General features: G+C 47.9%; 2 protein-coding genes and 1 long non-coding RNA gene across 16 annotated transcripts; 1 reads left to right on the top strand and 2 right to left on the bottom strand.

The window, feature by feature from the left end:
* Positions 1 to 472: 472 nt before the first annotated feature.
* POLE3 (DNA polymerase epsilon 3, accessory subunit) lies at positions 473 to 5,125 on the bottom strand. 6 transcript variants are annotated; one of them, XM_075905341.2, is made up of 6 exons: positions 5,079 to 5,125; positions 3,947 to 4,028; positions 3,073 to 3,158; positions 1,902 to 2,020; positions 1,245 to 1,387; positions 473 to 1,134 (listed from the first exon to the last, which is right to left on the bottom strand). In XM_075905341.2, exons 2-6 carry the CDS (start codon positions 4,010 to 4,012, stop codon positions 1,069 to 1,071), a joined length of 480 nt encoding a protein of 159 aa, XP_075761456.1. In that variant the 5' UTR covers positions 4,013 to 4,028; positions 5,079 to 5,125; the 3' UTR covers positions 473 to 1,068. The 6 variants fall into 6 exon arrangements, with proteins under 6 accessions (XP_075761456.1, XP_075761457.1, XP_075761459.1 ...); XM_075905342.2 differs by having other exon boundaries at positions 5,086 to 5,109; XM_075905344.2 differs by having other exon boundaries at positions 1,214 to 1,387; positions 4,959 to 5,082.
* Positions 5,106 to 25,195, top strand: C23H9orf43 (chromosome 23 C9orf43 homolog). Of its 9 annotated transcripts, none has more exons than XM_089772881.1 (12): positions 5,106 to 5,226; positions 6,440 to 6,668; positions 8,694 to 8,871; positions 10,296 to 10,395; positions 12,824 to 12,957; positions 16,476 to 16,572; positions 17,337 to 17,461; positions 19,010 to 19,187; positions 20,973 to 21,048; positions 22,393 to 22,550; positions 23,616 to 23,739; positions 24,681 to 25,195. In XM_089772881.1, the coding sequence occupies exons 2-12, from the start codon at positions 6,491 to 6,493 to the stop codon at positions 24,998 to 25,000; spliced, it is 1,668 nt and encodes a 555-aa protein (XP_089629007.1). In that variant the 5' UTR covers positions 5,106 to 5,226; positions 6,440 to 6,490; the 3' UTR covers positions 25,001 to 25,195. The 9 variants fall into 9 exon arrangements, with proteins under 9 accessions (XP_089629007.1, XP_075761453.2, XP_089629008.1 ...); XM_075905338.2 differs by having other exon boundaries at positions 16,476 to 16,587; XM_089772877.1 differs by having other exon boundaries at positions 5,122 to 5,226; positions 6,423 to 6,668; positions 16,476 to 16,587.
* LOC149521736 (uncharacterized) lies at positions 16,660 to 27,770 on the bottom strand. Its single transcript, XR_016347764.1, has 3 exons — positions 27,634 to 27,770; positions 17,092 to 17,229; positions 16,660 to 16,919 (listed from the first exon to the last, which is right to left on the bottom strand). It is a non-coding gene; the product is annotated as an uncharacterized LOC149521736 (long non-coding RNA).

Here is a 27,770-nt window from a genome sequence, read left to right as displayed (position 1 = left end):
AACAAGGGGGCAAGGAAGTGAGTAGTCGAGTAGACTAGTCACTTACATCCCTACTGTGTATGTGATACTTCCACAGAAGCAACACTCAAAATCGTGCTATTTCATACAAGTGCTCACTCATGTTTTAACTGCATATCAACAGAACCGGTGAATTTAACTATTTTAATTTTCCCCCCAAGTTTTTCCAACTTTCATTTTTCAGATTTTAGTACAGGTCAAATAGCAGGTTCTTCTTTATCAACTACACAGAACTGGGTTATCATTAAAGGATGAACTCCTCAAAGTATCTTCTCCCTGTGTGAAAGGTGAATGTGTTCAAGGGCAAGACCAAAACTACTACAAATAGGAAAAGCAGTTACATTGGGATTACGCTTTCTTTAAACTGTTATAAGACTGATCCACCTTATCTTGGGAAATAATTTGACAATTCAATCGAAACCTTCCTGCAGAGTCACTTGAGACACAATCAAGGTTTCTTAGCCGTTAATTTTATTTCAAGAATTTTTTATAAAAACCCTGTCAGTCTCTTAGTATTTTTATAACACAAAAATAAGCACTTTGGGTATTAAATTATATTACAGAAGCACAGTACAGTTCTTTGAATTTTACTGATCCTGGGCAGAAGAGTCAGGACTGTGGAGAGCTGATCCGTGTAGTTATATTGCCTAAGGTCTAAACCAAATAGGGTGGGACTATCAGTGACTTTGGAAAGAGAAGGCACCACCAGAATGAAAGGATCCAGCTCAAAACCCTGATGTGCTCAGCATTCTAAACCACTGTGGTACGTCTCAACATATTATGTACAACCTAAATGCAACAAACTAAAGCCTATTAAATTCAAACTCCGCCCTAGTAAGCAAAAACAAACTTATTCAATACTTTTCTGCACCGCTTTCCCTGTGGGAATCTTTGAAATTCTATGTTGCATCACAGAACAAATCCAATGTTAAAGAGCAGTCAATATCCTTGGCTTTTCAGAATCTGGAGCGAGTACCAAGTGCCCCATGCAATGGCGAAGAGGTGGCCTTTCCACGACAGAAGCTGCATCAATCTCATCAGGATGCCTGCTTACACCTGGGAATGAAAGCCAGGAGGGATGGATCCCATAGGAGCAGCACAGAACTTTGCTGGAAACTGGAAAGCAAGAGGACACTTCAAGGTTGATTTACAGTATGTATATGTCTAGGAGGGCAGCCCAGCCCAGCCCACATGCCTGTGTGTCTGCAGGAAGCTCAGTTATCCACCTCTTCATCATCATTTTGTTCCTCCTCTTCCATCCGTTCATCATCTTCATCATTCTCCTCCTCCCTGCTCTTGTCTTGTTCCTCAGAGTCTGCCTTCTTGTCTTTCCTTGCTTCTTTCTTGCCTTTTTGCTCACGCCTGTAAACTAACAGAACAAGAGAACTACAATTGGACATATGTATGTTATTGTATCCATTGTAGGGACAATCTAGATGTGCTCCCCCATGCTATGACCCAGGGTCTCCCCTTGCTCTCCAGGCTTATAAAAATGGAACACTGAATCTCTTTATAGTAGCTACTCATCCTGTTATCTGAGCTGTGCTGACAGGCTCTAGAGGAAGTTATGTTAAATGATGTTTAGCAGAAAGATGGGAAGAAGGTAACAGGAATTCATGTACATTACGCAGAACACAAGGCTCCCACAACACAGAAGTGATGGGGAAAGACAGAAAAACCATGACTGTGCATCCTTAAAATACAGTTATGAAATTACATCATAGAAGTTCTGGTAAACTACATGTTCATATGTCCCCATTAAAACTGCAATGAAAAATTTTCTGACAAAAAAAGGGAGGTAAGATTTGGATGTCCAACCCTCAGGGTAAATAGGACTCATTGTCATTAGGACTAATTTAATATACAATTAAAGAACAAGTTACCTTCCAATGATTCCTTCAAAGGCGCGATAAATCGCTGGAACTCCATTTCCTCCATGGCTGAGAGGACATCTCCAGCATTCAGTGTTTTCCTTTTCCCCTTCACTGCAAAGTTATTTGCGCTAGTTAAAGTGAGGAAGCAGAATAAATATCAAATAGCAAATCAACCCCAAATTCCATCTGTTCAAAGCAGCACAGCCAACTTAAAAAATTACGGCTCTCTGAAATACTCAATTGCTATTGTGATAAGCAGCACCTAGGATGACTGACCAGGAAACAGATTAAATTTAAAAAAAAAAACACCTTTGTTTATAGTGTGCATTTAAGTGTATCTAGTCAGTTTCACGTTAGTGAGGTTACCATTTATATGGGTCTTTTAAACTACAAGAAAAAAAAAGCATGTTTAAATGTGGTTGTAAAAGTGGCAAGATGATTCAAGGACACTAGCAAATATGTAGTTAATATATGTATAATTTAATTCGTTTTTTAAAAGTTCACTAGTATTCAAACGTCCCTGTAAAATTAAAAGGTATGCCATCAAACTGAATTTCAACTGCTATAGATTTAGAGAATTTAAGTGCAGGAGGAAGCTAAATGCTATAAAACTCAATGAGTAATTTAACATACAGTATGAAACATGCCTAGTTAGTTACTACATTATTTAGGTTAGCACTCAGAAGGGAAGTCATAAGGCTACAATGGATTCACATAACGCAAGAACAAGGAGCCCTTATGTAAATTAATGTTTGCTATAAAAAGGCTTTATAATTTTATGACCAGTGTTTTCTGAAAAATGATAAAGTGCAGTGATAAAGGTAAATCAAATGTGATGGTTCAGGATGTAAGTGATCACTACTGGGAACAGGCAATAACCCAGCCCCATCTTCGTAGGCCCTCAGAATGTATATACTGGGCAAATAACTGATGGCATTATGAAGCACTGATGCAAAAGAAAGTATTTGCTACTTAATCAAAAACTATTTTTAACAATCTTATATTACACAAAGGTCACATTACAAACTAAAGCCACATGAAGCTTTATAATGCTTCGTGTACATGAAAGATAAACATGTCTTTCATTACAGGTAGTGAAAAAATTCCATCAAAGAGAGCCAGCAGAAAGGCTAGCTACAGATCAAATGGTCCATTAGATCAGGTCACCAGTGATGCTTACCATGATGTGGCATACAACACAAACACACTTGCAGCTCGAGATATTGCACTCCGAGCTTCTTTGGAAATGTTCACTCCCTCAGGAAGCTGGGAAAAGGGAAATGCCATTTTATCAGATGCAATTCAAGTCATATGGATCTGGAGACTTATCAAGTCCAGTCTAATGGGACTGAAAGTCACCAGTTTGGTCAAATCATCCTGAGTATTTGCAGTAAGGATGTAAAATCCCATTTAAACAGTTAACCAAGGTTTAACCAGGTAATTGATTAAGCAGGATTTGGGGTTGAGAGGAGGCTGCAGCCCAGCTGGAACGGCATCCCCCTACTCTGTAAGCAGGGCTCCTGGGTCCGTGAGTGGCTGCCAGTTCCCACCCTGGCCTGTGGCATGGTGGGTTGGAGCAGCCCTCCATCTACTGCAGGTCACGGGCAAGGGGCTACTCCCTGGCACCAATTAACTGTTACCTGGTAAGCATCACCCGTTAAACTACAACTTAAAAAAAAAACGCAATAAAGATCACAGAACAGTATTTCTCTGTTTTTCCCAATTTACCTTGAGCACCTGGCATAAAGAAGTTCATTTTACTATGTAGTCAGATTTCCCTGTTCTGGTATGTCTCTCAAAGCAAGGGGCAGAAAAAATGCTAAAAAAGTAGCTGTAAAACCACAAGAGCTATCAAGGGATTTTTTTTAGCAAATGATTAATTTCAAATTGACAGTTTTCCCATCAAACTGTTTTACCATCTACAACACAAAAGTTTAAAAAATTACACAGCAAAGGACCCAATTTATGTGTAACTGGCACACTGTACTCTATTGATGTTTTCAGTCTTTTAATTCAATCTTCTTGAATGCTTTTAGCTCTCCAGTGATACTCACTGCTTCTTTAATTATCCGAGTGATGACAGCATTGGGCAGGTTCAAGTCCTCTGGTCTTTCTGCCATCTTTGAACACCTAGAACTAAAATGAGAACTATTCAAGCTATTTTTTCTGCTTACCAGTTCTGCTTATAATACAACACGTCTCATTATTATAGTAGAGCTAGGCAGTTCTGCTATGCAAAGTGCCCATATAAAAGTGACACCAGCTTACTCAGCAGCTCTGCCCCATACATCTAGTTGCTTGTCAATGAGAAAATATCTTTACTACTCTTTATTCCCGATACCTCTGCAGAACCAGCAGAGGTAAAAGGGATTCCCTGGATTTTTTTTTCTTAACTCCCCTGTGTATTTAAAAAAAAAACAAACCCCAGAGTGGTCCTGTAGCACCTCAGAGACTAACATTATGTGTATAAGCTTCAGGGGAGTAGCCCAGTTAATCTGGACAGGATGAATTCAAACAACACACAGTCTGGTAGCACTTTAAAGACTAACGTGCTACCAGACTCTCTGTTGCTTTTGTCTCTATATTGCCATGAGCTTCTGTGGGCGCAACCCACATTTTCACGAGCGGGTGGCGCCCACGATTTTATATTTAAAAGCAACGGGCGGCCGAGCAGCCCCTTGCAGGCTCACAAAGCAGCAGAGGCGGCCGCGAGCGTGCGGGGGTCCGACCCCACCGCCTCAGCGCTCATGCCCCGTCTACGTGTCCCGGCAGAGACGCTGCTGAGGTGCCCGCGGGCCGCGGCTTGCCCCAGGGTGCCCGGGTGCAGGCCAGGGGGCTGCAGGGCCCGGGGGGGGGGGTTCAGTGTCAGACTCCCCCCGGAAGCGAACCCAGCGCGTGACACCTGCGAGTGCTGCGCGGGCTCCTCAGCGGGCGCGGCGGGGTCAGGCCGGTGGGCCCAGAGCCCGGGGGGGGGGCGCGCAGGCAGACCGCCCCCCCAGCAGCGCCCCTCCCGCGGGGGGAGCCGCCCCTCCCGGCGCTGACAGTGGTGGGGGGGGGAGTGGATACCCGAGGGGGGGGCAGTGGAGGCCCGGCCCGCGGGCCACTGGCTCCGTGTCCGCTCCCTGCGCCCCCGCCCGCGTGCGGACCAAAGGCCCCGCGAACCGAACCGCGCGCCCAGCCCCTGACCTCTCACCCCTCCCAGCATGCAGCGCGCGGGCGACAGCCGCCCCCGCCTTCTTCCCGGCGTGCACCGCGGCCGCACCCGCCTTGCCCGGGCGCGGGCTGTTGCCTGGCAACGCGTCTAGCGGGGCCGAGCCTGGGCAGCCGCGGGCAGGTGAGAGGCGGCCCCCGCGAGCGCAGGGGATGTAGGGGGGGCCTGGGCAGTGCGGGGGAGAGAACGGGAGGGGGAGCGGATGGTGGCTGGATGGGGGGGCAAGAGGGGAGCGGCTGGGGGAGTGGCCGTGGGGGCAGAGGTGGGGGGAGGGGAGTGGCCGTGGGGACAGAGGTGGGGGGAGGGGAGTGGCCGTGGGGACAGAGGTGGGGGGAGGGGAGTGGCCGGGGTACACAGGTGGGGGCGGGACAGGCTTGGGGTTCCCTAGTACTGTCGTGGTTTCTGGTTTCTCTGTTTCCCAGCTGTGCGTAGGTATCCAGCCCCCGACTCCTACCTTAGTGGGTGCCGGGTGGTGGCCGCTGAAGACTGTGGCTCTAGCTCCCCCTCTGTGTCGCCTCAGCAAGTCAATCCAGCGCCCTCACACTGCCCCCCAGGTGCTGCTTTATACCCCGGGCTCTGGAATCCCCCTCAGGTGGCAAAGTGGGAGCTGGGTGACGTGATGCTGTTGCATTGGGAGCTTTTTATTCCTGCGCAGCACTGAGGACTGTCCCGCTATGCTGTCAACTCACCCCATGAGAAGCAGGCCACAGAGAGGGCTTAATTGGCCAGGCAGCCTTTATTGCGCTGCTTCCTACATATATTTTCATAATACATTTCTAGCACATATATATACATTCCTTTTTTTGTTACGATATGCAGCGTACCATCACCTTTTTTTGGAAGCACTCTTTGCTTTCTTCCAGCACAGCCCCCATCCGGCCCTGAGCACTCGCTTTTCACCAGATGGGAGTCTGCTCGGACACGCAGCAATTAAAGGGGCCCCTGCGACCGCATTTCGGCCCCGACCTCCCAGAAGAAGCACTATCTATCTATCTATCTATCTATCTATCTATCTATCTATCTATCTATCTATCATTCTTTGTACACAAGCTATTCATGCATCGTGCAATGATGTTCGGGACCAGCAGGTTTCCATGTGATACATATTATGATAGCAGTTTGTTGGCGGTAATCAGTGTGTCAGACGTAAAGTGTGTTGTAGTGTGGTGAGCCCTCTGCTAGTTGGCATCGAGGGGTTCCCAGGATCACAGTCACCTAACAAGACAACCCAGAATAAAAGTAGGAAATTATGACTACTTCATGTGCTGTTATTTTATGGTAATGTTACGATTCTTGTTAACATTTCTCACTGTGTTCAGTTCTTCTGTTTTTGCAGAGTATTCAGACATCCAGTATTGCCAGCTTACTGCTATTCATTAATGTCTGGATGGTTGCAAATATGGTGACTGCAGGTGTCAGCCAGTGGGACGAAACCATCTGTGACATGGCTGTCTGCCAACACCCACAGTGCTGGGACACTATAAGGAGGATTGAACAGGGACAGCCTCGGATCCGTTTAAGAAACTTTGACACACTCTGCAGGGTTTCTTCTTCAGAAAGCAAAGGTAAACCCAGTGACCATGGCCCACCCTATCTTTCGGCATGTCTACTCTACATAGCTTTTAGCAACTCTGCCCTCTCCCTAAAAGTCAGGCAGCGTAAACACTGTTGGCAGTTTTACCTACAAAAACCTTCCACCCCCTAGGAGTGGCTATCATGGACAATGCACTGTTTACACTAGTACTTGTCATGTCAAAGCTTTGCCATTCAGGAGGGTGGGTTTTTAAGCACCTGTGAATGACAAAAGCTTTCTTGCGCAATTGCCAGCGGAGACAAGCCTGAGAGGAGAAACTTCTATTCTGAACTCCATTCATCTGAAGAAGTGGGTTGTGCCCATGAAAGTTCATGATACCATCTTCTTTCATTAGGGTATATCTACACTTACACCCACTTTTGAGGGTTACCAGTTATTTCAAGAGAGAGGTTTTCTCTCGAAATAACCACGTCTTAACAGCGACTGTTATTTCAAAATAGCGCTATTATGCGATTATGCAAATGAAGCATGGGATATTTAAATCCCGACTTCATTTGCCATTTCGAATGTCTTCATTTGCATCCCTCTCTCAAAAGAGGGTGCAAGTGTAGACATACCCTTAGTCTCTAAGGTGCTGCAAGACTATTTATTTTTTAAGTTTATTCTGAACTTGTTAGCCAACTTCAGGGACAATCCTAGTACAATTTGTTGTTTTTACACAAGTTAACAGGTCAAGTTAGACTGTTTGTAGCTTTTTTTTGAAAGCTAGAAAGGATCATTAGATCATCTACTGTGTCCTTCTGCATGGTACATGCCATAACATTTCACCATCACTCTTGTACTGAACCCAATAACTTGTGTTTGACTAAAGCATATTATCCAGAAAGAAATTTAAGCCTTGATTTGAAGACAGGATACAGAGATTGAGAACCTACCACTGCTTTTGGTAGTTTGTTCAGTCACCCTTAACGTTAAATGTGTGTGCCTAATTTCTCATTTGAATTTATCTAAATTAAATTCCAATACCAAGTAACATGGTCACATGTATCTGCAAGGCCCTAGTCTCCATACTTCACAGGCTGACCAACAAGTCCACAGGAACATTAAGCTCTATTGTCTCTTTGCTAACGGGCCCTGATAGCCTTAAAGTGTAATCAGTGGGAGTGACCGAAAACAGCAAATATGCATTTACAGATACACAGTTCAATATTCTTAACTTGAGTCTACAAAAATGATACGTGCAAACAAATGAGAGAATCATATTCAGTAAATTGCAGCTTTTCCAATGATACTTTGCAACGTATTCTGCATAAAGCATATTCCAGTTATGTTATATTTATATTCATAAGCACATTTCCATAAAGAATATGGACTGCCCCATCACAGTTTTTAAAAGCAATAATCTTTCATGTGAGAGGTAAAACAGATCTTGAGCACTTATGATTATTAAATAGCCCCTGATTTTCTGTGTAACTAGATGTTAAATTTGGTGTCACAGCCAAATTCCAGTGAGGCAATGAAATTTATCCTAACTAAAAGTTCTCCCTGAAATTAGATTTATATTATTCTTCATGTCCTTTCAAACTGTTATGTAGTATTGCCCTGCATTATTAAATAGTGCAGAGGTGGCTGCCCTTTCCATGGTGGGTTAAGCTGGGTTGGGAGTTGGAGGGATTGTGAAGCTGAATTAACTATTATTTGTAAAAGTGTCAGAAGAGTAGCCGTGTTAATCTGTAACTGAAAAAAATTAAAAAACAACAAATGGTCCTGTAGCACCTTAGAGCCTAACAAAAATATAGCTAGTCTCATGAGCTTTCGTGGGCACAACCCACTTCTTCAGATGTTTGTAAAGTATTTTCATCTTCTCTGATAGAAGGCATAGGATTAATTACATTTTAATTAGTTACAATTAAAATGGGCTAATAGAATACTGACAAAGCTGTAAATAATATATAGAGTGACCGTTTAGTTCTAACTAAATATTGTCCATTTTAACTGTAGACTCCTGTAACCTCAGATCCTCAGTGTTCACAGTGTCTTTGCTTTTAATTTGTAGATGAGTTACCATCACTGAAGATTGTAAACTTTCCCAGCAATTGTTCTCCCCAAGAAAGGATCAGATGTTCCAATTGTAACAGAACTATTTCCTCCTTGGCTGCACTTGAGACCTCTTTTTCTCCTTCTCTGTATGAAACTTCAGTCTATGATTTCTTTGAAAGAAATTCTGAAGTCAGGTGAATTGCTGCCAACCTCCAATCTCTGGATGATTTATGAATGTTTCCAGTATTCCCAGGACTAAGACTCTGTAGCAGAATGGTGGCACCCTTGAGAGAGATGGTAGTTCCTGTGGGTCATGGAACATGTTACCCTATCCGTGTTTCATACATTACAGAGCAAACGGTTACCACTTATGGCCCTAATTCTGCAAAAAATTACACATATGCTGAACTTCACACATGTGAGTGGACCCATTGATTTCAGTGTTAACTGTGTGCATTGATTTATACAATCGGGGCTTAAAAATAAATGCCTTTAAAAGACCAGATTACTCTCCTGGAATATAGGATACATTGTTATTGAAATATTCATATTGTTCAAATTAATGCCAGATCCTCATTGTATACATTGCACAAATCCATAAACAGTCCCAACCACAAAGAGCTTACAGTTTAAACCAAAAAAACAAATTGAATGTTTTGCCTAGAATCCTGCTTACTTGGTTAATCAGTTAACATTAGCTTAATCTAATGTTTAAGTGTTTAACAGATTAATCCGGATTTTACATCCGTACTGTGTAAGATGTATTATTTGTCTTTAACTGCATCCGCTAACTCATGTAAGGACTACAAACTACCTTCTTGTTGCTAGAATTTCACCTCAAGTTAGCTAACAACAATCTAACAAAGGCACCTTCCAAGAAACTCAGGCTATTGGCTCAGAAGGAAAGCCCTGCAGCTCTTCTATTTTCCTTGCATTATCTGCCAGTTTTTAATATGTATATGAACTATATTCATACTTAGGGCTTATGAATATACAGAGGTTATGGCTCCTGCTGCTCATGTATAACTGATTAATTGCCCCCCCCCCCCCCCCCCCCGGAGTTAGCTGCACTGATGTAAGAACTACCTGCACTTTGTCTCCGCTAAGATTTTATATCAGGACAGCTTTCTCGATGGAAAAACACACATCGTTTTTGCATGAAGACAAAGCCAGTAAGGCCAAAATTGTGTTTGTAATAGGTCAGGCCCCATTTGGTGCTGTCATCCCATGTGATGAGACCCTCACTGAGCCTGTTTTCTGTGCCAGCTTGAGCCCCCAGTACCCCCGATTTAAAAACTGTAAATGATGGGGAATCTACTACTTGAGCCCTTAAAATCTGCTTTGTATCTATGGACAATGTTTGCAGTTTGCATGCAATACAAATTTTGTATCTGCGTAGGTCTCTGCCTACTACAGCAAGGACCGGATTAAGGAGGGGGCTAGCCGGGAAGCTGCACCAACCTGGGGGTGGGCATCTGATTGCAGCTGTAAGGGGCACCCGGGATGCAAGAATGGCTCGAGCCAGCCCTGACTACAGCCTTAATAGCAGCTAATGTCCTTTGCATGCTGTTAGTTTGTATTGGTCTCACTGTGATTTTGGTTTGTACCTATATTTCAGTTTAGAAAGAACTCATTTCCCAGGACTGAACTCAGTGGCAGAGTCACGCGTGATGCCACAGAGGGAGATGAGCTTCACCTATTTGAATAAAGTTGGAAATGTGAGTGACAGAGGGGAAAGATGAGTGGTTGCCAGGATCTGCTTTTTACAGAACTCAGGGCTAACTTTTTCAGCTGGTTAAGTGGCCAAAGGTGCCCTCAGTGGGACACTATTTGGGCACTCTTGTGTTATGGCACAAATTAAAACAGCATTTATCGGTGGCAGATATTTGCGGCATGTCTACACTATGTGTGGCTTCCGAAAGAAGATATGCAAATTCGGCTTGAATTTGCATATCTTCCATTTTTTTCATCTACACGGGGCCAAATATTGGAAAATCCTCTTTCGGGGAAAAAAACCAGAAGAAGATACGCAAATTCAAGCCGAATTTGCATATTTTCTTTCGGAAACCACACATAGTCTAGATGTGCCGACAGGTATATGTCTGTAAACATCAATATCACCACACACACAACAAAAACACATTTCCATCAGTAGTAATTTAAATTTACAGAAAGAAAATGCTGCTTCAGAACTTTGTATATTTTGATACGATATTGACACTGTTTTAACAGCTATAAAGCTTTAAGTTTTTAAATCTCAAAGGGTATGTCTACACTGCATTCCTCTTTCGAGAGAGGAATGCAAATGCAGCCAAGCAAAATTGCAAATGAAGCGCAGATTTGAATTTCCCACGCTTCATTTACATAATCGTGTCCGGCCACTATGTCGAAATACCCTATTTTGAGATGAAAAACGCTGTGTAAACGCGGTTATTTCAAGAAAAAATCATTCTTTAGAAATAACCCTTAAACCTCATTATATAAGGAGAACGGGTTATTTTGAAGGAAGGGTTTTTTCTCGAAATAGCCTCATCTACACAGCGTTTTTTATCTCGAAATTGGGTATTTCGACATAGTGGCCGGATGTGATTACACAAATGAAGCGCAGGAAATTCAAATCTGCGCTTCATATGCAATTTTGCTCGGCTGCATTTGCATTCCTCTCTCAAAAGAGTAATGCAGTGTAGATATACCCAAAGTCTGTAAATTTTCTCATCCCTCTCCCCATAATTTCCTGCAACTGTGAACATTTAAATTAATAAAAATGGATTTATTTCTTAAAACCCATCATTTTATATAGCTGTGAAAGTGGAATTTAATAAAAATGCTTTAAAATATCCATTGATACAATCCATCAAAATTAAAATGATCATATTCTGCTAAAGCCTACTGTTCATCATTGGTTTGCATCCAATAATGGAAATTGATTCAGTTATTTATTTTTTTTAAGACGTGTTGGCACAGTTTTTACAGTTATTTTCTTTGAAATTATGCACTGGGAAATCCAGCTAAGCAAACTCTCTCCCTTTTAAACAGCTCTGAACATTTCCAGTGTGTTCATTCCTTTCCTCATGTGGGAGGTGAGAGAATCATAGAATACTAAGACTGGAAGGGACTTCGAGAGGTCATCGAGTCCAGTCCCCTACCCTCATGGCAGGACCAAATACTGTCTAGAGTAGATCATCCCTGCTAGACATTTATCTAACCTGCTCTTAAATATCTCCAGAGATGGAGATTCCACAACCTCCCTGGGCAATTCATTCCAGTGTTTGACGACCCTGACAATTAGATAGCTGTGAGAGGGCTTGGAAAGCTGCTCTAATGTTCCTATCAAATCTTGTTTTACAGCCCCCAAAAGGGTCTTCTGGAAAAACCAGCAAGATTGTGATTTGATGCTTTTTTATAAAAAAACAAGCAGAGGTTTTAGCATTTTTTTTTAATTGTGACATGGAATCATCAAGGAGAGCAAAAGTCATAAGTACGTTTTCTTTTACAGTTCCCCTTTAATATTGCAGTGATTTACTTGATTCCTCTCATTTACACTGCATCTGCTTTAGTTTTATTTTTAGGTTTTTTTTTTTGGTTTTAGTATTTTAATTTTTAATAATAATTTAAAACTTATTTACTTAGTGCCTTGGATCCCAAAGCTGCTCTGTTGACTTCTTAAAATAATCATTCACTGTTGGGGTGAAATGCAGCACTTGTTTTTCTCCAGCAACATTACCCAACATTAAAATCAGGAATAAGGGATCTTCCGGAAAAGGCTTTATTTTCTGAAAGATCCCGTCTAGACTGGCGCTTTTCTCCGGCAAAGCCCCGAGCCGGAAAAAAGTGGCAGCCATGTTAATGCAAATGCCGCAGGGGATATTTAAATCCCCCGCGGCATTTGCAATTCCGACTTGTCTCATTAGCATCCCTTTTCCAGAAAAGTGTGCCAATGTAAACACAGCCTTAGTGTCATAGAATCTTTAATATCTCAAGCGATTGGAGCATTTTTTATAGTTATCTCACCTGAAAGAAATGAAGAGTGTAGCACTTACACCTGCAGTAGTGCAGTGACCCCACAGCACCATTGGAATTGGCTCACTGTGGGCTCGGGGAATAGCACCTCTAAAAGTGATTGATCGTACCATGTCTATGTTGTAGCTCCAAGTGATCGAGCTCAGTGAGGCTGCTGCTCCCAAGCAGGACTATTATCCAGACAGTGGAAATTTGATTGTTAAATGGATCCCAAATATACACAAAAAATCTCAGAGGCCTGAGGTGGAAGCAGTAACCAAGTAAGTACCAAAGTGATATAAATACAACATAGGCTGATGGACTTAATCTCCTAAGAGTGGCTATCTGAAGATTACATGGTTGCCCCTGTTTTCTATAAAACAATACATGACAGGCACCCTTATCTGGAGATGTGCCCAGTGGAGGCTCCACATCCCTGCGTACACAATGCGCTGATCATAACAGTGCAGTATTCTGCTTGCCTCGAGATGGAGTGTAGTCTTTGCTGATCCTACCTCTGGAGTAAAGCTGGGATGCTTGGGATGTGTACTGTAGAAGTTTAGAAGCTGCATTTGGAATATCCAGGCCAGAGATAGAATCATAGAATACTAGGACTGGAAGGGACCTCGAGAGATCATTGAGTCCAGTCCCCTGCCCTCATGGCAGGACCAAATACTGTTTAGACCATCCCTGATAGACATTTATGTAACCTACTCATAAATATCTGCAGATATGGAGATTCCACAACCTCCCTGGGCAATTTATTCCTGTGTTTGGCCACCCTGACAGGAACTTTTTCCTAATGTCCAACCTAAACCTCCCTTGCTGCAGTTTAAGCCCATTGCTGCTTGTTCTATCCTCAGAGGCCAGCATGAACAAGTTTTCTCCCTCCTCCTTATGACACCCTTTTAGATATCTGAAAACTGCTATCATGTCCCTCCTCAATCTTCTCTTTACTAAACTAAACAAACCCAATTCCTTCAGCCTTCCCTCATAGGTCATGTTCTCTAGACCAGTGGTCCCCAACATTTTGGGGCTGCCGGGCGCCTGGGGGCGGGGCCGCTCACGCGCTGCACGTACGGGGGCAGGGCCGCTCACAGGCCACGTGACTGGAGGCGGGGCCAAGCATGCGCCGCATGCCCGAGGTCGGCACCGGCATGTGCTGCGATCCCGGGCAGGGGCTGCTCAGGTTCCGCGCGGCTGGGACCGGAGCGGGCATGCGCGGCGCCGCCGGGGCCAAGGCCAGGGCCGGCAAGGGCACGCGCGGCGCCCCCGGGGGCGGGGCCAAGGCCAGTGCCAGGGCCGGCAAGGGCACGCAGGGCGCCCCCGGGGGCAGGGGGCAGGGTCGGCACCGGCACGCACGGCGCACCCAGGGCCGGGGCCAGCCATGCGACCGGGGCTGGCACCTGCCACATGCCCGGGGGCGGGGCCAGCCCAGATTGCTCCGCGGGCGCACGTAAAGGGCCCAGCGGGCGCCGTGTTGGGGACCACGGCTCTAGACCTTTCATCATTCTCGTTGCTCTTCTCTGGACCCTCTCCAATTTCTCCACATCTTTCTTGAAATGCGGTGCCCAGAACTGGACACAATACTCCAATTAAGGCCTAATCAGCGCAGAATAGAGCGGAAAATGACTTCTCGTGTCTTGCTCCCAACACACCTGTTAATGCATCCCAGAATCATGTTTGCTTTTTTTGCAACAGCATCACACTGCTGACTCATATTCAGCTTGTGGTCCACTATGACCCCTAGATCCCTTTCTGCCATACTCCTTCCCTGACAGTCGCTTCCCTTTCTGTATGTATGAAACTGATTGTTCCTTCCTAAGTGGAAGATCCTACACCTTTCCAGATGTTTGAGGATAAACAAAGCTTGTCATTTACATCAAAATCACATGGCTATTCGATTCCAGTAACAAGCCAATATCAGTAGTGTTACAAACAAACCTTGACAGCAGCCTCAGCTGTGAAAACTGATAGTAGTTGTGTGAATTGTGAAGGAAAGGGGACAGAACTGTATTAAAAACAAATTTGAGTTCTATTAATGGCAAAGGAGACCGGTTTGAGGAGCAAGGAAGAGCCCACAGTCATATGCTGTATGTGAGCGCCACCTTCTGGCTTTTGCACTGTACTCAATCCTGCTCTGGAAAGAAGCCTGACTTGGTCCTCTGACTCTGGTCATCTGAAGAAGTGGGCTGTGCCCACAAAAGCTCATGATGCCATCTACATGTTTTGTTAGTCTATAAAGTGCTACCAGACCATTTGTTGGTTTTTTAAGTTTTTCCTCTTATAGACCAACTTGGCTCCCCCTCTGAAGCTTTCGCTCCTATGTGTCTGACTTGCTCATGCTTTGAGTCTCAATCACTTTTCCTCACGTTCAGGCCATTTTTCCTCTTTAGCACCGAGGTGTAGGATCTCACATGCAAAAGCTGAGTTTTCATGGCTGCCCAGGGGATTTGGATGCCAATTTCCCATTAAGTTTTAATGAGGAGTGAGCACCTGAGGCTTTTAGGTGGCTTGGAAAATCTCAGTCAAGAGCCCAGGCCACACTCCGATGTCAGCTACTAACGTCAGTGGTACAAGATTAGAGTCTGTCCTTCAGTCTTCAGGAGCTACTTTACAGTAATTTTTGGCAGATTAATAAGCATTCACATAGAACTTTCCTAGAGGGGTAGCTGTCTTAGTCTACCACCTTAAAAGCTAAAAAAACCTTACAAAACAACAAGTGACCCTGTAGCGTCTTAGAGACCAAGAAAAATTATAGATAGTTTCATGAGCTTTTGTGGGCACAGCCCACTTCTTCAGGACTATTTGGGTTTTTTTTTATACTAGTTTCCTGCTCCTCATAACATGTCAGTGATTTAAGAAGAGACCCCATTTGGGTGAGATGCCTGGGCTGGTACAATGACTCACGCACAGACAAAATAGTCATCAGGGATGCATGCATGAGAGGGATGTGTGATTTGCATATTGGTGCAACTATGTGTCCTGAAATTACCAGGTTCAAATTGACTTGCTCAGAGAGGAAACTGCAAGTAGAGGTCCCACGTATGTGTGGGATGCTGCACTACCTGCATGCCTCAGAGGACAGCATGCTAGTTCTGAACAGGCTGGCACAGAAGGTAATATTGAGTGGGGACAACATTGACTGGAATTTGACTTCTGATCACTGGGTTGGTGTTACTGTCAAACATAACAAAATTAGCCCTTCTCCCTAGAATCTGTGCTATCTTAGGAGTGTAAGAGTAGGAAATGCAAACCCAGAGCCCACTCCTTTGTAGCACATAGTGTCACCGCTCGGACTCTTCTGTTCAGTTATGATGCCAGTTAAACCTTTCACATGTGTTTGTCGTTAGTTTTCTTCTGTTTTCTCTCACTTTGGAACGGGGAGAGAGGGAATCTGTCATTTCACTGTTGGAGCCATGAGAATCTTTGACTCCCAACTGTCTGGCCAAGTTCAGCTGCATCAGGCTTTCCTTAACACTGGTCTCTTCCCAGCTGACAGGGACCTTTGAGACATGAGACATTCATGTCTCAAAGGTCCCTGTCAGCTGGGAAGAGACCAGTGAGCTCCCTTTGTAGCAGCCCTGCCTCTAGCAGCACGGGACTGCTCCAGGAGGAGCATTGAGAGTCCAGTACGGGACTCAAGGCACCATTGAGCATTAGGACCTTTGGTTACTTAAATATTGGTCTGGGTCTAGCTTTATTACCTTTCAGGTCAGCTGGGAGTTGAAGTGTCCAGTAAAGGGTTATGACATGAGTATCTCTACTTCTGTAATTAATTGTGCTTTTCTTTGTTTAGACTAAAGCCTTTAAGAAGAGTATGTGTTAAAGACCTTGTCTCTGAAAATCTTTCTTCCCTCAAAGAACTGCATAGAAAAGGAACGGATCATGACATTGTGAGCTTCTTGAAGGTTTGCTCGTGGACTAGCCATGTTCCCAGCCACGTTCTATACTGCAATCTAGGGATGGCAAACAGACCACTGTAAAATGAGCAAATGCTTTATTCTGGTGCATTGACGTTAGTCAGTCTCTGCGTTGTGCCTTCGGAGTGTGAGGAGGGCTAAGGACATGGCTTTCAGGGGTAGCACACAAATGCTTTTGGGCATCCAGTTCCCAGCTTGGGACAGAGGGTTGTGGAGGCAGGTGGCTTGCTCAGCCCCAGTAAGAGAGGCATTGCTTCATGTTGGTCCACAGCAAATGAGCAAGCAGCAGCATTGCTGCATTCCAACGATGTCCCATCCCACTGAAATGAGCAGGGATAGGGTTAAAGGCAGAGTAGTGGGGGCGGTAGGAAACCCCACCAACCCACTGTGTCTGATGTGCTCTTCTCCCTACACACAGCAGTATTTAACAGGCAGCTCACTTGTTTAAAATTCAGGGGCATTCAGCACTAGTGGCCCTTGGAGAGGCAGTACCTTCACTTGGTGGGGTCGATGTCAGGTTCGTGGTTGGATCATAGGTGTGTTATACCATCCTCTTTCCTGATGGGGGTGAATGCCTCTTCCATTGGTTTAGGATCAAAGGCTTCCTCACTTCTCCCACTGGGAAATATTCTGCGGGAGAGAGGGCAGGAAGGGATATTAAACATGCCAGGAGAAAGGGCTTGAGAGAACATTTTCCTCCTGGGTCTGTATTTCATTGTAACTATGCTATTCCCCAGAAGAGAAAGAAATCCAAGAAGGTCCCTTCGGGAGGCCAGCCCTATCATCTACGTATAAACAAGAGCCAGAAAATTAACTGGGTGACCAAAAAAATAAAATCAGTCCCAAGCCACGGAAGTGACAGGTAAGTCTTTCCAACTGGACCACACAGCCAGCCCCCAGCCAGCCCCTCTAGTGCAGTGAGCTGCCATGCAGGGAGATTGGAGACAAAGGCGTGGTTCAGGTGGGAACAGTGGCAGCCTTAGGCCGTGTCTACACTGGCAAGGTTCAGCACAGTGAATCAGCTCCCAGGGCTGTAACTCCTGAGGTGTCCACACTGGCAAGGCACTTAGTGCGCACTAGCTCCACAGTTCCTGCGCACCAGGGAAACCACTTTAATGGGACACGCCGGATACAGCGCTGGGTACCCGTTCCACAATGCCTGTTCTAACCTCTCTGGTCACTGGTTTGAACTCTACTGCCTTCCTGCCCTCAGACCCACCCTTTGCATTCCTTTGGGATTTTGAAAGTCCTCTTCCTTTGGCTCGGGGACATGTGCCTTGCTCTCAGCACATCTTTCCAGGTGACTGTGCCTGCTCCCCACATCAGGAGAGCTCCAATTTGGAGATCCGGTGCAGGACCTCAGCTGCGAGGAGGGGAGGCAGTCTGGTCCCAGCCTCATGCCAGCCTTAGGAATTATGATACATGCAGGCATATGTGAGATGCATGACCTCGGAGGATGCACTGCAGTGCAGGGTCAAAGTGAAGGAGCTGTGGAACGCCTACCACAAGGCACAGTAGGAAATCCATCATTCCTGTGCCGTACTCACGCCCTGCCGGTTCTACAAACAGCTGGATGAAATTCATGGGGGCAAACCCACCTCTGCGCCGAACGCCATCCCAGACTTGTGTGATGATGTGATCTCACCTCTCAGTGCTTCTTCCCTGAGCCCAAAAGCAGCATTGAACTGTGGTCAGCACCTCCCTTAATGCCACAAGCAGTCTTGTGTCATAGTAGTATGCATGGCAAGATCAGTGTCTGACACCTCTTTGTCATCTTGCCGCTTAAGGAATAACTCGACTACCATTCCTGACATGGCGGTGGGACCTATCAGCATAACAGTTCAGGATCCATTCCTGCAACTGCTGAAAGATAGTGCCAAACGCAGGCTGCAGCACAGGGGTTGCTGAATGCAAAGCGATGCACCATGAGGCACTGGGACAGGACCCAGGATGCCCCATGACACCCCTCATCCACTTACCCACAAACCTCAATGACAGAAGAGAAAGAGGTGCACTGTGGGATAGCTACCCAGAGTGCATCTCTCCAAATGCCACTGCAAGTGTGGTCATGCTACTGCGCTGACAGCTGACAGCGTGGTCACACAACAGAGGTTTCACTGCTGCACTGAGCAGCACTGTAACTGCCAGTGTTGTAGATTTGCCTGTGTAGACAAAGCCTCACGTGCTGGCTTTTCTGTTCTAGCTCCAAGATCTTTGTTTTCTCTTGAATGTGGCCAGCTCAGAACAAGCCTGGGGCAGGGAAGAGTTGGTCAGTCCCCAACCTCCTCAAACAGACATTTCCTTTATGACTCTGTAGCTTTAAATTTAGTAGCTGCAAACTTTCCCATCTTTCATGCTCTGCTCCTGGAAATGAGGCGATATTGACCAGTTTGCTTTGTTTTGTCTTTAGTTCTGTAGCCAAAGAAGGGACAATAAAGGATAGTCAGATAAAAAAGAGGCATTCTTCCCCCCGACAGCTACAGACTGCTACAATAGTGGAGTTGAAAAATCAGGATACCCTGCAGCTGGGAAACCGAAGAGTGGATGTGTCTGAAGCTAAAGCAAAGCATCCTTTGCTTGTGCAGAAGGTATCCGGTTTATACAAACTAGCCGGCCCAATGAGAACATAGCTGGCCCTGAGGCCAGTGTCGAACGGAAAGCTGCAGTGGCTGGTTTTCAGGCTGAGCCCTTCTTCGCTAGCAAAATGAAAGATCAGAAATGTCTCTGGAATGCCCACTCCATCTCTAACAGGCCTCTTCCCCAGCTCGCTCCCTCCAGCTACGCTCCTGGCTCGTCTGACATGGCCTCTTGCAGAGGTGTCTGTGTCTGCCCCACTCCCTGCCGTGGATCAGACTGGTAGGATGCTGGGAGTCTCCCCTGGGCCTGCTGCTTCCAGCCCTTCACACTTCCCACCCTTTCTCCTCTTGAACAGCGCTGCAGGTGACATTCCACATTGTCCTCTCCTCGCCCACCCTCAGCTCCTCCCCAGCCTCCCTGTCTGACTTCCACTCTGGGCTCTCCTCAGTCTCGCAAGCTCCCTCATCCTCAGCCACTTCCATTCCCATGCTGGTCACCCTGCTGACCTCGGAGGTGCATGTTTCCTATGCTCAACATTTGACCTGCAGCCCTGATTCAAGGGCTGCTCCCTTGAGTTGTGTTCAGCACACACAGCTCTGCCTGATCTCTCTGGGGAGGGGTTCCCCCTCTCTGACCATCACCTGCTGTCATTCAGCATCCCCTTTTAATCCCTTGTCCTCCCCATGCCCTGTCACTGGGCCTCTCCGTGACTGTCTGTCTTCTGTGTTCCTGCAGCATCTAGCACACTAGGGTCCATGGCTGGGGGGGCCTATGCACCATGGTAATGCTCATTAATTATTATTAATCATTTAAAAGAGTTTTCCTCCAGTATATATGGCCATGAGGGCAAAACTGGACTGCTATGGCATTGATAGTGGCTAAGGAGCCTTCCCATCGTTTCATTGAGTCCTCAGCTTGGTGAGCTAAGGGGCAATTGCTATTGTACTTGATACTGTACCGACTGCAGACTGTAAAGAGCTCTGGGGAGGCACTATTGGGAGTTGAAACGGAAGGAAGGAAACCTGGATTTGGAGACATAAGGCCGTTCCCAACAGCCTCCTTTTGCAATCCAGTGTCCCTGCCCAGGGAAGAGGCAAGGGGGTTCCCCCTCTTGCAAGGCCAAGGTCCTACCTGGGCACCGCAAGGAGATGGATCACAGCTGTGCTGCCACCCATCAGCTAACCAGAACATGGCTTGGACAATGAGTGTCCCCGGCTGTACTCTAATGGGAAAGCCTTCCCTGGCCACCTGCTATGTAGAACCCTTTCCAGCTTCCCCAGCATGGAGAGCCTAAACCACTGCTGTTGTACCGCTGCAGCACGTCAGTGACAGCGCTATCTGCTCCAGGGAGGGGATCTCCCCTCGGTGTTGGTACTGCACCTCCCAAGAGGCGGTAGGTAGGTCCAGAGCAGCGGGCTGTGCATTTGTCATCTGCCTGAGCAACACCATTATAACAAGCTGATTTCCTAGTGTAGACCAGGCCTTCCATCTTTTTTCCCAGCATCCCCACTACACTGTGCACCTGCACCGCTGGAGAGAGGTGGATGTTGCCCCAGCTGTCAGAGTTTTAAAGCTATAAGCATCCCTCTCCATGCACTCTTCAGCTTCCTTGCCCTCTAACATGCACGCTTTCTAGTCAAATAATGCAGCACTGCCTGGCTGTGAAGGCTGAAAGGGGCGGGCGTGGGATGGAGAAGAGCATGCTTTGGGTAGGAGGAGGGAATAAACAGGTTATTTATTAAAAATGCTGATCGAAGGTACCGGGTTCACCCGTGATATTTGTGCTTTCTCTTTAGATTCCAGTCCTGAGTTTGAACGAACAAGGCCTGGAAAGAATCAGTAACAGACCTTATCTGAGGAAACCATGTGAAGGTGAAACTGGACTGGGTGTTAAAACTAAAGCTTGTCTTTAGACCCCTCCATGGTGCATTCCCCCACTGTAACGGGGTTCAGTCATCATCGGGGGGCCTTCTCCTTGCAGCTTGGAGAGTAGTCCTCCACCGGTCTGCTGTGCCCTTCTGCCAGTTCCTTGCCCTGGGTCTCCCTCTTTCTCGAGGACTCAGGGTGCTCCTTGACTCAGCCTTCTGGCCAGAAAACTTACCTCTGACTTGCTTGGCTTGGGAGATCATTAAGTATTATGCACTGTCTGTAATGTTTTTTTCCCCTAGTTACCTATCAGTATTCTTCTCTTGGAATTTTCTTTCTTTTAATTATTAAAGATTTCCTACATGAGCACCCAGCAAGAAACCCGAGGAGAAAACTGCCATACAATATATTTAATGATTGAAAGGCCTGTAGCATTAACCTTAAATCATTGGGTTAAAATTTAACTTTCAAGGGCAGATTCACCGGTACTACAGCACCCAGAGCGCATTGGCAATCCAGGTGCCTTGTATCACCAGTGCAGTGCACAGCCATTCACATCTTCACACGCCTAGGAATATCACACGCAAGCATGGTCTTTGGGTTTCTTGGTTAGTGTTTGTCACGCTGTCTGGAGCAGCTTGCAACTGTGAGTGCCAGTCTTAGGTCAGACGTAAGCCTAAAATCGCCCCACATCAGGTTTCTCCCTGTCCCAAAAGACCTGTCGCTTAGCCCAAATCAGTTCTCCAGACCTTACACCAAAGACGACACTGACAGCCAATTCTATAGAAACTAACTAGAGGTTTTTTGTGTAGAAAAAGAGAATGAGAGTGAGAGAGTTTGAAGCCAGCATTCCCTGCAAGCTGTGAGCTTTGTCAGCGGAGTTTCAAATGTTGTCCGGCGGATTAGCAGAACCTTTGTGCACAGGACAAAAAATGTTGAGTGTAGACTGGCATGCCCCTGTGCGAGCACCATGAGGGCAGTCCCTTGTGTACTTGCTTATGTGTCCAGGCAGCACTGCCCTGGGTGGCATGGAACCATGGGTGCACCTCCGCTCCCTCCCCTTAGGGCTGGCTAGTGCACAGAGGGGTAGCAGGCAGGAGAGCATGGAGAGTGCTGTGGTGCTGGGCTCCTGTACAGGGCTGCAGATGCTCTTGTGCTCTCCAGATGCACCTGCTGCAGGGCAGTGCAAGGGCATCTGCTGGCCCTGAACTCACCGGCCACCTTTCAGTCTGTGCTGCATGCAGGCCTGCACGCTGGCCTCCAGCTTTTCCAGGCTGTGAGCTCGGACAGGCCTGCGGTTCAGACGAGTGTTTAGAAATGCTAAGTTGTCTGCTCTGTGCCCCACTATAGGCTCCTTAGGTGCGAGGGGCCCCGAGAGCAAATCAGAACTGCAACCTGGCTATGCAGCAGCAAGGCTGCTTGTACTCACCACCCAGTCGCTGGAGTCCTGCACACTAGATGGCACAGAGAAAGCCACGTCAAGCAAAAGGCAACTGTCACAAAAACCAGTAAGTGTAGGCAAAGCAATGTCTAGCAAGGGGCCAGAAAGCCTGGCCTCTAGCACTGCTTAACAGCGGTTATCAGCTCAGCATCCCGTGCCTGTGTGTCCAGTTCCTGCCATGCACAGCAGCTGCAGGGGAAAAAACCAACAGTTCAGCCATCAACAAAAGCCCCCTTCCCTACTGTCTGGACTCGAGTCCTCTGAGCCTGTTCACAATCTGCGTTCTTTGAGGTCCCCGTCCCCTCCTTAGCTTACATCCTCTCTGCTGGGATAACTGGTAGGACCACAAGGGTGAACTGCCGAGCAAAAAGCAAAGCCTCTTATTTATCTCTGCAACAGATGCCAGTGCAGGGGCAGCAGTTTGTCTTTCCCTTAACCAGCACAGAAGAGTTCTCAAGGGGCACTGGTACAACAGACCGCTGAGAACAGCTCTGTGGCTCCAGCATTCATCAGCGTAGGCACAGACTTGAGGAGGATCACAGCTAAGTCCTCTGGCGTGTGCATAGTCCGTGCTCTCTGTGGCCTGATAATCACGTCATGCTGCACACAGCAAGCACCTGCCAGTGGGCGGCCAAGGTTTCATTTGTCTGTCTTGATCACTTGCATGCCCAGTAATTACACTGTTGTAGAGATGCAAATGATGACATTAAGCTGTCATCGGAAACCCCCCTCCCCCCTGCACATGCAGTGATTGTGAAAGGGTCAGCACAGGGGCTTTGCTTCGGTAGATTGGGGCATGGATCAGCCTTGACACGCTCACCCCAGTAAAGAACTTACACGCAAAAGCCTTCTTGATCTTAGAGTAGGGTTAGTTTAAGCTACCCTAGGAGAGCTGCCTCGCTGCCGGGGTGCTCTGTGTACAGGAACAAAAGGGAAATGAAGAGTGTTGTGTGGGGAAATGAAAACTCATTCTCCTTTGGATTGAGATCCTGTTTCCCCGAGCCAGGGGCCACAGGGTGCCGGTGAGTGAGTGAAGAGCGCAAGTGTGTTCAGCTGCTGAAACAAAATGATGAGCAGTCTAGAGAATCCCCTCTGTTTGGTCTCCACCTAACCCGTCTGCGTTGCCCGTCAGCCCCTTCCGTCTGCAGAGCCGGAGTTGCAGGGATGGGAAGGCCCGAGGAAGCAACAAGTGGGACTTGGGAAGAGAAGGTCTTCGGGGATGTACGTGCCGTACAAGAGCACCCTGGTTCTTGAAGGTGAGTGTCTCGACTGTACTGTGATGACAGCGCAGTCGCTAATTCTTTGCAGCGTTGTGGTGCATTGACCATGTCAGAACCGGGTGGGTGGGGAGGGAGGGAAGGTACCTTGAATTCCTGTGCCAAAGGCCCTGTCCCATTGCTGATTAGCTGCATGCCCATTGGCTTCATGAGAAGAGCGTGGTAGTTAGGTTTGTAAGAATTACTGCAGCATCTCAGACTGTTGGCGGATACCAGCCGTCTAGTCTGTGTCCGCCTCTGGAAATAGCCAGGCTAGATGCCCCAGAGGGAAGTGAACATGCTAAACTCTTAACAACGAACCAATTGTTTGCAAACGCGCGTCAGAGAATGCAGCAAAACCTCTTTGAGAGACCACGGACAAAAGGGGACACTGATGGGGGGCCCCTCTCTGCACGAAGAGGGGCTAAGGCATGTTCTTGAAAATCTAAGGGGAACACCACAGGGGATGACTCAGTTGTCGCCTACCCGATACCCAGAATCCCCATATTGGTTATCACACCGTTCAAAACGGAAACGGGCCATTTCAGAAGTAAAATACTCGAAATGCAAACATTTAAACGGATTTTGAAAGGGCCCCAGCCTGGGTGGAATTACAATGTAACCTTTATTCTATCCAATGGCCATTGGGTGTTTGAGTGGCAGAGGAACATGGCGCTGGAACTGGGAGACATCCCCATAGGAGAGCAGGCAGTTCTATCACATACAGCCCAGCCCCCCAAGCTTGACTCAAGCAAAACTCTTCTTGATTTCACTGAGCAGTTTGCCTGAAGAAGGGACTGCGAGATTTGTCCCATGGTGTTTTGTTTGGCCCTTAGCCCTCCGAGACGTATTCCTGGTCCCTGTTTGCCAGAGCCCACCAGGGAGCAACAAACCACAGAGAAACACTAGCCATGGTGTGTCTCCTCTCTCTCTCTGCTCAGGTGTTGGAGAGAACGGGCCCTTGCTGCCCAGGCCAGAATCCCGGTATGGAATGTACTGCAAGCAGCTAGCAAGCAGAAAGGAAGCAGCACAGGCACTGGGCTATCTTCAGGGCAGGAGCAGCTGGCTGCAGTCAAGCCCAGCTGCTCTGACACTGGACAGTGATAAATATGAAGATGACTCTTACCCTAACCCTCCTCCCCCTCCCCCTTCTCCTTCCCCACTGAGGGAGTATAGCAAGCTTTTCCCAGGCAGTGGGGGGCCGTTCCTCAGGGAGGACAGCCTTCTGAGTGCCTCCAGTGAGTGCTTAACCCTTCAGTAGCCAAATGACCCTGCAGTGGGCGGTGATTGTGCAGGATGGGGCACGGTACAGTTGATTCCAGGTGCTCTCCAGGAGGGCCTGCTGTTCCCATCAGCAGCTGAGCCAAGAGACCGAGGCGGGTGAGCAAAGTAACCTGCCTGCTCCAGAGACAGGTTGAATGCTCTGTGCTTGTCATTAAAACCACGGCTTTCCATCCTCCTGCCTGGGTGTCTGTCTGTCCGGGCTAGTCTCTCCAGAAGGGGGGTGGGGTTAGGATTGTTACCCTCCGCCCCTCAGCTCTGCATGGTTGCACTTTCCTGTAGCTCCTGTATCCTTAGACGTGTGTCCCCCCAGTGAACTGGTTAAAATAAGGAACAAAACCAAGCTGGGCTCTTTACCATTCCAGCCTGCAGGGTGGTCCCGGATCATTTGCTTTAGTGGGGGACTGTGACTAACACGGTGAGTGACATTTCAAGTCTTTATTTCCTGGGACAGAGGGAAGCAAACCAGCCTTGCACTGTAACCTACCTACTGTTGAGACTCCTAGTCTGAGACTGAATGAACCATTAAGAGGTGATTGGCCCCTAAACGAGGAGGGTGGGTATGAACCATCCTAAGGGCTCCATGTGGCTGCTCCTACTGTCAAATTAGCCGGCCTCCCTTTTTATAATCAGGTGCAATAATGCCCTTTAATTAACATTAACTGCACCTGTCCCCAGATCTGTATCTCCACAGCCATAATTACATATTTCCTCCTGTCTCCTTGTCTACTCAACATTCAACATCTCCCAAGTACCGTGTGAAAAACCAGTGGGGACCTCACGGGTTCTGTCCTAACTTAGCTGCAACTTGCCTTTGACTTATCACTTTGCTCATATTTTCCAGACCTCCCGTGACTATTTTTAGGAAGTAGATTTAGGGCCTGCTAACCTTTTGGCCCTTTTCCACATAACCATCCGTGAACCTGACCTCTCTGGGCCTTGTTCCTTATGGCACTCCTGCCCTCCAGCCAAGGGCCCGGCTGTGGTTCAGTGACAGGCTGTAGACGACTTGACGGCCAGTATTTATCCTGGGGGGTGCAGAGGCACAGAGCTGGTACCGTGTCTGCGGAGGAAAGCTCTCTCCACTGCCCATCGTTCGCCTGCAGTCTGGTATCACAGCTGGCAGGCGCTGCCTGGCCGTATGTACAAGGCCCGGGGGTCCTGCAGCAGAGCCAGACACTTCACAGGAAGTGTGGGGGAAAGAACCTGCCCTGGACGTTACAGCCTCTTGAGACTGCAGAGCAGCCAGTGCAGACCAGCGCCTGGGGCCGGGGCGTCTGTTTCCTGCTGCCGCTGTGAAGCCAAGAGCAGCGAGCTGGGAGGGGGTCGTGGGCTGGGGCAGAGCAGAGCAGGCTGCTGGGTCGCTCTGGTTCCAGAGCAGGCGAGTGAGGGGGAGCAGGGCGGCTGCTGCTGCTGCATGGCTCCACGGTGGGAGGGGTTCAGAGTGTGGGAGGAGGCACTGGGGCGGGAGAGGGAGGCTCCAGCTGGGACTCTGGGCTCGGAGGTAGAGCTAGATATGAGGGACTTGGGGTACAGGAGGGGGATCTGAGCTTGAGGGCTCAGGGCTGCAGCAGGGGAGATACATCCCCGTGGTCGGGGCAGCTCCATGCTCGGGTCGGTGAGGGAGCAGCCAGTGCAGCAGGCCTGGCTCTCTAGGCAGGGGGGACATAGGGCTCCACATGCCACAGAGCCTCATGCCCCCTCTCCCACCACCAGGAGCTGGATCTGCTGGCCACTTCCAGGGCACAACGTGGTGCCCCAGGACAAGAAGGCACCCGGCAGCTTGCCTCAGTGCAGCTGCCCAGGTAAGCCCGAGCCCCTGCCCCATCCTGAGGCCCCCAAACCGGAGCCACTCCCTGCACCCCAATTCCTTCGTCCCCAGTCCCACTCCAAAGCCCACATCCCCAGTCCAGAGCCTGCACCCCCTACTATACCCCAACCAGTGTTCCCCGTAAGCCGAGTGCTTGGGCGGCCACCCGGGAGAGATTCTGGTGCTGCTCAGGTGGTTAGCAGAGCGCCCACAGCCGGCAGCCGGGGTTTCTGCTGAGGGTGCACAGCCACACATGCCTCAGCGCACATAACAAAATGTATCCCCCACATGGATGGAAAAAATTAGAGGGAACACTGACCCCAACCCCCATCCTTGAGCTCCTCCCCAAACCTAAAGCCCCCTCTTACATCCCAACCCCTCAGCCCCTCCCGAGAGCCCTCACCCCTCCACCTTAACCCTCTGCCCCGGCCCGCTCTTATTCCCAGTCCTTTGGCCCCTACCCCCAAGTCTGGAGTCCCCTCCTGGACCTCAAATCCTTCATCCCCAGAGCCCTTTCACCCCAACCCTCTGTCCAAGCCCTAAACCCTTCATCCCCAGCACCCCAACTCTGCCCCAGGCCTGAGCCCCCTCCCACACACACGAGTTTTGTTGTGTGCACCAGTCCGATGTGCACATCACAAAATTCATTCTGCTCTGGGGGTGGGAAAAATCAGAGGGGCTGCTGCACAGGGGTAGGGCTGACTGGTTCGGAATGCAGGGGGTGCAGGCGCAGGCTGGGAAGGAGTTAGGATACGGGGTTCGGGCATGGGAGGGAGGAGATCGGGGCTCTGGGCAGCACTTACTTCGGGTGGCTCCTGGATACGGTGACATGCCCCTAGGCAGAGGCACAGCCAGGCCATTGTCAGCAGTTCCCGGTACGGCCGTCCTAGGGGTGCCCTGAGCTTGGTGCAATCTCCCCCTTGTCCTGGGCCCCATCCCC

This window comes from Pelodiscus sinensis, chromosome 23, assembly GCF_052426305.1.
Source record: "Pelodiscus sinensis isolate ZL-2025 chromosome 23, ASM5242630v1, whole genome shotgun sequence".
Lineage (NCBI taxonomy): Eukaryota > Metazoa > Chordata > Testudines > Trionychidae > Pelodiscus > Pelodiscus sinensis.
This window is presented reverse-complemented; position numbering and strand designations above follow the sequence as displayed.